Source organism: Aotus nancymaae, unplaced genomic scaffold (assembly GCF_030222135.1).
Source record: "Aotus nancymaae isolate 86718 unplaced genomic scaffold, 86718_ANA_hifiasm-v0.15.2.pri h1tg000108l, whole genome shotgun sequence".
In the NCBI taxonomy this organism is placed as follows: domain Eukaryota; kingdom Metazoa; phylum Chordata; class Mammalia; order Primates; family Aotidae; genus Aotus; species Aotus nancymaae.
Genome location: NW_026988523.1, coordinates 37398206 through 37409050, shown reverse-complemented (window position 1 = coordinate 37409050; position 10845 = coordinate 37398206). Strand labels below are relative to the sequence as shown.

Below are 10845 nucleotides of genomic sequence, written 5' to 3'. Positions count from 1 at the left end.
TTGTGGTTAACTGCGGTTGCTACTCATAGTACAGAGAATTCTGATAAAATGCTCTGGGGTCTCCTCCCTTCTTCCTGGGTATGAAATGAGTCAAAGTAAGAGTCCCTTCTTACTAAGCTATATCTATATCTTAGGATGTTGGCAGACTTGTAAAGGTAATGACTTGAAAGAAAGATAGAATTGGGCTCTTTCCTTTAAAGAGTGACCATTTTACCATCTTTGCACAATATCCATGATTTACCTGTTTTTTTAGTGACAACAGCACTTTGGACACCTATCAGTACCTACAAATCTATGGCCTATCAGATAGATACTAGTAAACTCTTTTCCGACAAGACAAAGTTTAATCCCATTTCTTCACTCAACAAAACTTTTTAAAATCACCCACTATATGTCAGGCTATAATCTAGGCACAGAGATACAGACGTGATCAAGACAGATAAAATCCAGGATGTTACAGTGCTTACATTTCAGATGAAAAAGTCCATGAATACATAAAAAGGTAATTTTAACTAAATTATTTGAAATAAATTGGACTAGTATATGACTAAGATGGAGTGCTCCGCCTAGGCTAATCAGGGTGTGACACTTGAACTGAGAAGTCTGACATAATTAAGAGACAGAAAAAATAGTGTCACAGAAGCATAATATGCAGTGGAGAAAATACTGGACAGGGGACCAGAGAAACTATCCTGAGGCAGATCAGGAGTTCAAAAATTACTGAAACTCAAACACTAGAGTCATGAGGGGAAATCTATTTAAGCGGTTATCATCAGAAATATATTTTCACTTACCTTGTGCCAGAAACAGAAAGGTTCCTACTTGAACCTCTCCATTTTACCAGAGGTCCTCCCCTGTAGAGTTATACCATGTAATGGAACCCTGACTTTTCATCATTTGTTGCTCCAAATACCCCTTTAAAATTCCACCTTCCTTTCTAGACTCCAGTGACCTGACTCTAGGTAGACTGACTGGATATGCCATAGGGAAGGTGACGGGTTCTCAACAGTGAAAAGGCTGGCCTCAATACCTTGAATATGAGTAAGAGTGCAGCCCGGATGTGTAATCATGGGACCCTTGCTGATTACTTGAAAATGCCCAGCATGAAGTTTATAACTTCCCCTAAGAAATCTGCACAACCTGCTCAATTATTCCATCCAAGGGAGGGGTTGACTGGACATGTATACAAACACTGCACCTCTACCAGCTTCCTGCTTTCCAGTAGGCTCAATCAAATGTATCTCAACTAAAGTAAGTAGATAAATGTAAGAATCCTTATGAAAACAAACTGTAAATAATAATAATAAGCCAAGCTAATAAATAAAAACAAACATGTAGCTTAACTGGCATCCAATCACTAGTTTGCTTCATCGCCTTAGCTCTGCCTCAAACCCTACGTGCTCTTTCTAATTGCTCAAAATATGAATTTCTCCCATGAATATGCACATCCACAAGATACACATCTATACATGGTTCAGGGAAGTAGGAATGCCAGTTCAAACCTGTCCTCACTTTGGCAGGAGATAGCCCTTATGTTATTATTTTTTTAAATATCCCTGAAGATTCATTGACATCCTAATCACTGTGGAATCTCAGGCACTCATCTGCCTCCTTCACCTCTGGTGAGAGGTAAAGGGAGAGAAGAAGATTTATATATATATATTTTATTGCATTTTAGGTTTTGGGGTACATGTGAAGAACATCAAGATTGTTGTATAGGTACATACATGGCAGTGTGGTTTGCTGCCTTCCTCCCCATCGCCTATATTTGGCATTTCTCCCCATGTTATCCCTCCCCAACTCCCCACCCCCCACTGTCCCTCCCCCAGTTCCTCCCCACAGACCCCAGTGTGTGATGCTCCCCTCCCTGTGTCCATGTGTTCTCATTGTTCAACACCCACCTATGAGTGAGAACATGCGGTGTTTGATTTTCTATTCTTGTGTCAGTTTGCTGAGAATGATGATTTCCAGATTCATCTATGTCCCTGCAAAGGACATAAACTCATCGTTTTTTATGGCTGCATAGTATTCCATGATGTATATGTGCCACGTTTTCCCTGTCCAGTCTATCATCGATGGGCATTTGGGTTGGTTCCAGGTCTTTGCTATTGTAAACAGTGCCGCAATGAACATTTGTTTGCATGTGTCCTTATAACAGAACAATTTATAATCCTTTGGCTATCTACCCAGTAATGGGATTGCTGGGTCAAATGAAATTTCTATTTCTAGGTCCTTGAGGAATCGCCACACTGTCTTCCACAATGGTTGAACTAATTTACACTCCCGCTAACAGTGTAAAAGTGTTCCTATTTCTCCACATGAGAGGAAGAGTTTTAATAAGAGCAGCATCAAATGATGCCAAGATCTCAGAGAAGGAATGGAGTAAGACAACATCACTTGATCTGACAACAAATTTATTTCAGTCAGCATTTATTGAGAAATATTACATTCAGACAGAATCAGCGATATAATTTGTGGGGTCAGTGAAAAATGAAAATGCAGTATCTCTTGTTTGAAAATGATTAAAGATTCCAAGATGACAACAGCAGAGCATTAAATCTAGCATAGTTTCCTTCAGAGCATACGATTCCATGTGTCTGCACAGGTCACATGCTTATGAAGCTGGCCCTGAATTCAGATAAGTTTTTTGGTCATGAATACAGACACAAATGCCTAAATCCTACTTTCAAGCAACTGAGATTAAAAAAAAAAAAAAAAAAAAAAAAAAAGCCCAAATAACTATTATTCAGAGTAGGAAGAGATGAGTGTGCCTGTGAAGATCAGTTCAATTTAGGGAGTATGGAAGGGCTCTCAATTGGTTAATGCTGGGAGTCCATAAAAAAGAAACATCTAGATTATACTTTGAAAAATCAACAATGATGGATATGTAGCCAAAGCAGGAAAAAAAAATATCACTGGAAGACAGGGAAAAAAATATTTTTAAAGGGATCAGTATCTTTGCTAGTACAAGCTGTTTAAAAGCGTGCTTCCCTTATGGGACATGGACTATGTGTAAGAAGATGCAGACAAGGATTTTATGTATAAGGTAAAACAAACGTCACCAGAGTTGATTTATGCGAGTCTTCCACTTCTCCAAGAGCCTGTTTTTGATCCACAATACTTGTGCCAAGCAGAACTGATGTCTTGAATTCTTGGTGTCCTGGGTGTTGGCTCCCATGGGAAAGACAGGGCTGGGTGTGTGGGGAATGTTCTTATTTGAACTGTGGAAAAAGAGGAGGATATTAATCTCAAAGAAGGGAAATAAAGGGGAAAGGCAGAAAGAAAAAAGATGGAGGAAAAAAGAATGAATTGATTAGAGGCTGAAAAAACAAAGAACAAGGAAAGGCTCACCTCTGTTTTTTAAACCATGAGTCAAGTACAACCACTATGACCAGGGTAACTATCACCGTCAAATAGATCAGGATGAGAAAGATGGAATATCCACCTAGTTAGGGATAGAATGAGAACATCAACCCCAAAATACTCTATTCCACCAAACTGAGAGTTCTCGTTTCACAAGGGTGGGACCTTCCTAGAGTTTTCATCTGTGTTTTCCAGAGCCCTCATTTCAATTCCTCCTGATCTTTTGTCTGTGATCTCCTCCCAACCCTCTCCCATCAAATCACTAGTTCCTCCCCCTTTTTATGTTAGTATCTTTAATTCCCAACTTCTATTTTCTTGAAATTTAACTACTGTCATACTCTCTCCTTCTTTATTTTGATTCTCCCAGTTTTACCCTTCTTGTGCCTAGCATTCCTACCCATTTCCTCAGCCCCTCACTCAAAAGCCCCAGGGCTATCTTTCTTTATTTCCCAGCAGAGCTTCAGCTTTTTCTCACCCCAGTGGATGATTAGATCATGGCCCTCTAGACTGCTGTGCTTCACCCGACAGGATAGGCCAGCGGCCTCCCCAGTCGCCACATCCAGGGTTGCTCGGAGATACCATGTCTCGTCAGCATTAGGCAGGACATCCCCTCGCTGAGTGCCCCGCTGCTCCTGCTCACCCCGCATCCACATCACCCACACAGACTTTGGGTAGAATCCTGATACATGGCATACCAGCAGCAGATGACCAGGCCTGGCACTGGGGCCACGGGACAGCCAGGCCTCTGGCTTCACTAGGCAGAAGAAGACAGGAAAAATGGAATTTTGAAGGATACCCCGGGCCAGAGCTCAGGGACTCAGGTGCCTTAATAATAATACTAAGAATGACTTAATAATCACTTCTTTCTCTGTTCTAAGAAACAGTCCTAAACCCACACATCTCACCTCCCAGCCTGTCACTATGTCTTTCAAAATGATGATGAGTGGCAAATTCAAATATGAGAGTTATAGTACTAGGAACAAGAGGGGAGAGTTAGGCTCACCTTTTCGTTTCAGTTCTGACTCCCCTGCTTCCATGAGCCCCGCCAGAAATCGAGGACAGGTGTGACTCAGAAGGCTTTGCAGTATTTCTTTAAAATCTAGGTAGCGATTGAGCTCTTTACAGACGTTCTGGGCCTGGATCCCTGCTCCTGGAGATGGCTCCCAGGAAATTCCTTGGAGACTCAGGAAATCTAATCCTTGATATGCCACATTTAAGAAGATTTGTGGGGCATTCATTCTACAGCCAGCTGATATCTGGATCTCGAAGGGGTCTGAGAGTGGACAGAGATGAGAGATCAATATGGAAAGAATCACAAGGAAGGAAGACAATTTAAAGAGTAAAGTGATTCAAGGGAAGAAAATTTTGCTGGGAAATCATATGGAGACTAGAGCTTAATGGGAAAGGGGAAGAAAATTTGTGTGAAGAAAATTTGAAGATAATGACGATACTTTGAAATAATTAATGGGAAATTGATAGATGGGAAGGCTATCAGGAAGACAGGAGATTGGTCATAAAGAATTCACGTGAAAGTTGGTTAGGCCAGTCCATGTGAACACTCAGGCCAAGGAGAAAGAAGGGCAGAAACTGGTTGAGAAAGGCTGAGTCTGAGGGCAGGAATGAAGGGCAGAAGATCCAGAGGAGACAATCATTCCAAAGAACCAGAACAGGAAGGTATATTCAGGGGTATGTTGAGATATGTGCATGCAGGCCCTTTTGTGTATATGGTGGAGCGTGGGTTGTGGTGAAGGGTGAAGCAGAGGAGGGAGTGGGAGCCAGAGAGTGACGAGTAAGGTTAGTAAGGTTAAATGATGGTCAGAGTCTATATACTATCTTCTGCTTTGGAAAATAGTTGATGTTCCCAAGCAAATTATCAGCTTAGAGCAACAAACTTACATTCAAACTGAAAATGACCAGCATAAGCTTGCACTACCCGGATAAAACCGTGGAAGTATAACTGGAGCAGTGACTGTAAGTTTTTCAGCTCCTGCTGGCTGAAGTTTCCATGGGACCAGGGCTTCAGAAAGCGGATGGTGCCCAAGACAGTGTCCCAGCCATGAGTCTGCAGGTCGCCCAGCCATCCTGAGCCCTCACTGTGTGCCCAGCTGTGGTTGGCAAAGGAGGAAGTTTGGAGCATGCGGAAGGCCAGGGGTTCCTCTGCTGCTAGACGATAGGATTGTAGCGCCTGGGGAGCTGAGAGAGAGAGAAATGACAAGTGGAGATAATGTAAAGGGACGGGAGAAGTGATGCCAAAGGAAGAAAAGGAACCCAGAGAAAAGAGATAGTTATGCAGGTTGCACATACTCCAATATGCTTTTCCTCTGGGGCCAGCTACTTTTCTCCAAAATCAGAGACTGTGGGCGAGAATTCTCTGCTGGGAACTAGCCTGAAAGGCATACTCCAAGAACATCCTAGAGGAGTACTGCTCCCTTCCCCCAGGTCCTCCCCAGAGCTTCCTCTCAGCCCTCTGGTGCCCTACCATAGGTAACTTTCCACCTGTACTCTTCTTACCTGCTGTATTTTCCCCAGGACAGCAGAGTCCTTCGAAGAGGAGGAGTAGGAGCAGCATTGAAGCTCTGTTAAAGGAATGATGACTTGGCAGGACACCTGCCCTCAGAACTCAGATATCAGTACCCCTCTCCACATGCACTGGCACTGTCATCTGACTTCCCTTGCTGCACAGACAGACAAATCTCTCTGCCAACTTCACTGTCAGAGAAACCCCACTGCCTCCCTTTGCCACAGCCTCCCACGGGGTTTTTCATTTCCCCTGTTTCTCCCACTATCTGGCTCCAGATTTTCTCACTGTCCTTGTCTACATCCTCCCAACCTACCTAATTGCACTAACCGCTGGAAAACAGATCCTGGCTTAAAACAAAGTCTGTGGTCTGGCTAGAAAATTTAGTAGCTTTTGGCCTTGGAGAAATCACATCCATACTTGGGCTGTCGATTATCTAATCTGTGAGAAGTGATGGTAGTCACTCCGTAGCGCCTCATGGCCCATCCACCAGTTTCCCATTTCTACCTCTCTGTGATCTTCTCCTCCGCCTGTGTCGCTTTGCTCTTCTCTTGATCGTGATCAGAAGACACTTGGCATCCTGGATGTAGCTGCATAATCCGCAGGCAACTCTCCATAATCCAACTCTCCATGCTGTCGAAAAAGGAGAAGCAATGGCAATGCAGATTATCAGATAATCTAAAGAAAGCTCCCTCTTGTTCAGTTTCCCCAGTCAAGCCAACTGTCCTAGTTAAAGTGGTCCATGACTGAGCTTGACCTGGAAGTGGTGAGCTAGAGGTCAGGTAGATTTCACCCATGTTTTATGGGCGAGTCTGGAGGAATACATAGGGGCCTTGAATCCCCATCCCTACCCAGATGAAGAGAGCATGTTGGAAGTCAGTGGCCAGCTTCACCCTGAGCATGAAGAAAGAGTGGGGGCAGGTATGAGGCTTCCCATCACTGTTCATGGTCTGAGAGCACTGGCATCCCCTGCTTGCGTCTGGTTAGAGAGCACTTTTGGTGGACACAGGGAAGTAGTTCTAGAGGACTGGAGTGTTCACTGGAGAATTAATTACTGTATTGAGTCTTTATTTTTGTTTCTTTTTCATTGGTATTTGTGTGACACCCTGTAGGCAGTTGAAATAACACTCCTTTGCTTGGTTTTTATACATTTATTCAACTGACATTTATTCAGAGCCCACCTACTACCAAAAACAATTGCCAGACACTAAGATATCAGAGACAGAAGTCTTTGGGAAAAAGTAAAACAAAATTCAACCCCAAATCTCTACCTTATTTATAGATTGAATTTACAGAACAGTGGTCAGAATTATTGAAAAAGGTCCAAACCTAGTTTCATCTTAGTATCACTTCTAAATTCTAAGGTTAAAGAAAGATAAAAAGTTTCCTTGTTTCCTGAGTTGAATGTCTACGTTTATTTTCAATAGTATTTATTTTCTACAAATACATTCAAAGCTGTAAGTTGCTATGAAAATTTATTTATAAATCGCTATGTAAATCCAAAATTGGTTTCATAATAAACTTGTGAAGAGTAAACAAAGATAAATTTTTAAGAGAATACATACTATCCTACAAAAAACATAATACATAGTAAAAAGATTGGAATGACCTTTGCCAAATATCAATGCTACAAGTAACTTTATTCATTAGAATTTTTAAATCAGGCCAGGCGCGGTGGCTCACGCCTGTAATCCCAGCACTTTGGGAAGCTGAGGCAGGCAGATCTGAGACCAGCCTGGCCAACATGCCAAAACCCTGTCTCTACTAAAAACACAAAAATTAGACAGGTGTTGTGGTGTGTGCCTGTAATTCCAGCTACTCAGGAGGCTGAGGCAGGAGAATTGCTTCAGCCTGGGAGGTGGAGGTTGCAGTGAGCTGAAATTGTGCCGCTGCACTCCAGCCTGGACAAGAGAGTGAGACTCTGTTTCAAAAAAAAAAAAGAATTTTTAAATCATTTGCAAAATAAAATAAAGCAAAGCATGATTAGAGAACAAAGAAATTTTGTTATTCCACAAAAAATTGCACTATTATGTAAGTAAAGATAATCACACCCTAGTTTTTAATTTTGAGGTTATGAAATTCACAGATAACTGCAAAATACTGAGCAAATTAGAAATAAATATTGTGTAATAGCAACCCAATAAGGTATTCCTTCTAAATTAAAATTATCTAGAAGATAAATTCCAAAGAAAAATATATATATTCATTCTAATTTTTGGAACATTATATGGCACAATGATTTCCTTCCTGCTTTACAAAATTCCATCAGTGCCTAACCACATTTTTTACTAAAAATACTTACTGTTTGTGGCCAGGTCTCTTTTAAAAGGAAATTCCCCCTCCTATGTTTTCCCAGGGGTGCCCCACAGTAACATTCACAGATCCCCTTTTTCCAAAACTAGAAAATTCTCTCAAAACATATTACAAGATGTGACCTTGGACAGATTAATCTTTCTATGTAAGAAATTTATGGGAGATAAATCACTAAAATTGAGTTAAAATTTTTGAGTACATTTGTACAAATGTAAGAAAATATTCCATCTGCTAATATTTTTTTTCAAAGAATTTAAGAGTTTTATTCTTTTGGCTTATTTTTATGAAAGACTGGAATTTCTACATACTTATTTTCTTATTTGTGTATACTTAAATTTCTTTAACATTTATTTGAATACATGTTTTAGCTTTATTGAGGTAGAATCGGCAAATACAAATTGAGTATAAAAATAAATATATTTATTGTCACTGAGCTGTACATTTAAAAATGGTAGATGATAAATTATATATTTATAGTCTGCCTAAATTTTTTAAAAATAGAGTATACTTAAGGTCCATAACATGATGTTGTGATGTATGTATACACTGTGAAGTAATCACCACAGTCAATTTATTAACATATCCATCACTTCACATAGTTACATTTTTTTCTTATTTTTTATAGTTAGAACCTCTAAGATCCTCCCGATTAGCAATTAAAATACTGTACAATAGACTTCCACCAAAGTGGCCAAATATGAACAGCTCTGGAACACAGCTCCCAGCAAGAGAGACGCAGAAGAGGAGTGATCTCTGCATTTCCAACCAAGGTACCAGGTTCATTTCAATGGGACTGGTTGGACAGTGGGTGAAACCCAGGGAGGGTGAACCAAGGCAGGGTGGGGTGCTGACTTTGAAAAAGGAAGGCAAAATTTTTAAAGGAATAAAAATGAAGAGGATTACATATTTGTTTTGAAATAATTATCCTTGCCTACAAATATCAGTAACAAGGCTGACACCAGTCAAAGGTTAAACAGACAGTTGCTGACAGAGAAGATGTCTTTGAACCATTGTGTGTGTGTGTGTGTGTGTGTGTGTGTGTGTAAGGTTGTGATGGCCTTTTCAAGGTTGTGGTTTTTGTGGAGTCTTTTGTGGTAGTCGTTCTAATTAGGTATACAAGCGTGAGAACCCTCTCAGTATAGTCTTCCCTAGCTCTGCCAGTTTTTTTTTTTTTAATTGTTGTTTGTTTAAACTTAGTGACTCCATTTTGATTCTGGCAACGTTGGCAAGATGACTGTAAATTTAAACCTAGTTAAGAAAGTTGCCAGACAAAATGAAAATTTTGGAATTCTTCAAATGCCATATTTGAGAGAAAAATTTACCTTATGCACTATCTTTTCCCTGAAAAGTGCAGCAATTGAGATCATTCGAAAGGCCTAGAAATTAACAAGTTTTCCAAGTTATATTCTTTCCCACATATCATTCCTTTGTGTTTCAAAAGTACAGAAATGGACATGGCAGTGTCCACAGTGTCCACATGGCAGTGTCACATATTTCCACACTATGCTGTGACTATGCTCGTTCAGTTCTGTGGCATGGTTTTTTTTTTTTTTTTTTTTTTTGAGACGGAATTTCGCTCTTGTTACCCAGGCTGGAGTGCAATGGCATGATCTCAGCTCACCGCAACCTCCGCCTCCTGGATTCAGGCAATTCTCCTGCCTCAGCCTCCTGAGTAGCTGGGATTACAGGCACATGCCACCACGCCCAGGTAATTTTTTGTATTTTTAGTAAAAACGGGGTTTCACCATGTTGACCAGGATGGTCTCGATCTCTTGACCTCGTGATCCACCCGCCTTGGCCTCCCAAAGTGCTGGGATTACAGGCGTGAGCCACCGCGCCCGGCCCCTGGTTTCTATTTCTGCTGTGCATTGGTACCCTTGTTCCTTGGCCTAGGAGACCTGTCTTCTAGGGAAAGATTATCTGTAGTCCCAATATTTGTTTCAAATTAAAAAATCAACATGTGCACACTTCTAAATCGAAGTTTTAATCGATGCTTCTGACTCATGTTCTCCTATGGGCCTAAAGACCATATACACTTCTGATGAACTCCTCAAGACATAGGCTTTCTCAGATATTGATTGCATAATCTCACTTATATGTGAAATCTTAAAAGAGTTGAGTACACAGAAACAGAGAATAAAACAGTGATTACCGGGGGCAGGAAGCAGGTGGTGGTGGGCAGACGTGAGGAGATGTAGGTCAAAGAATACAAAGTAGCAGGTAAGTAGTCCCCTCTGAATTGCCGAGGATTCGTTCCAAGACCCCTGCTGGATGCCCAGATTGCTGAACCTGAGTGCTGTCAATTGGAACCCCTTTCTGTTCATGTCTTCCACCCACAAATTTGATGGCTTTTTAAAAATCTTAACTAAGTACTTATCACTCACTCTGGTAAAAACTTTTGCAGTTTGAGGTGTGACAGTAAAATTAGTGCAAATTCCCTTTCCTCATCACAATTTTATGGAAAGAAGATTCCTTTTTAATGTAGATCATAGCAACCTCAGCATATTTTTTTTTTCATTTTTAAGTCAAGAACTTTCACCTTTTCATTTAAAAGAAGCACTTTATGGCTTCTCTTTGGCATATATGAATTGCAAGCATCAATATTTCTGTGCTTTGGGGCTGTAATTAAGTAAAATAAAGGTTACTTTAAC

The 10845-nt window shown here is 40.8% G+C and overlaps 1 protein-coding gene across 3 annotated transcripts; it reads right to left on the bottom strand.

Moving 5' to 3' along the window:
* Positions 1-2397: 2397 nt before the first annotated feature.
* CD1E (CD1e molecule) lies at positions 2398-6451 on the bottom strand. Of its 3 annotated transcripts, XM_012449741.2 has the most exons (7): positions 6389-6451; positions 5875-5939; positions 5260-5556; positions 4367-4636; positions 3839-4117; positions 3352-3445; positions 2398-3221 (listed from the first exon to the last, which is right to left on the bottom strand). In XM_012449741.2, the coding sequence occupies exons 2-7, from the start codon at positions 5930-5932 to the stop codon at positions 3059-3061; spliced, it is 1161 nt and encodes a 386-aa protein (XP_012305164.1). In that variant the 5' UTR covers positions 5933-5939; positions 6389-6451; the 3' UTR covers positions 2398-3058. The 3 variants fall into 3 exon arrangements, with proteins under 3 accessions (XP_012305164.1, XP_012305165.1, XP_012305167.1); XM_012449742.2 differs by lacking the exons at positions 4367-4636; positions 6389-6451 and having other exon boundaries at positions 5875-6106; XM_012449744.2 differs by lacking the exons at positions 2398-3221; positions 6389-6451 and having other exon boundaries at positions 3373-3445; positions 3943-4117; positions 5875-6106.
* Between the last annotated feature and the right edge of the window lie 4394 nt (positions 6452-10845).

Bases quoted from the DNA above. Each gene is read 5' to 3' on its own strand.
- CD1E (XM_012449741.2), bottom strand. From the start codon at position 5,932: ATGCTGCTCCTACTCCTCCTCTTCGAAGGACTCTGCTGTCCTGGGGAA. The intron at 5,557-5,874 runs GTAAGAAGAGTA...TCTCTCTCTCAG, and splicing joins TCCTGGGGAAAATACAGCAG to CTCCCCAGGCGCTACAATCC. The intron at 3,222-3,351 runs GTGAGCCTTTCC...CTTTTTCCACAG, and splicing joins TCATGGTTTAAAAAACAGAG to TTCAAATAAGAACATTCCCC.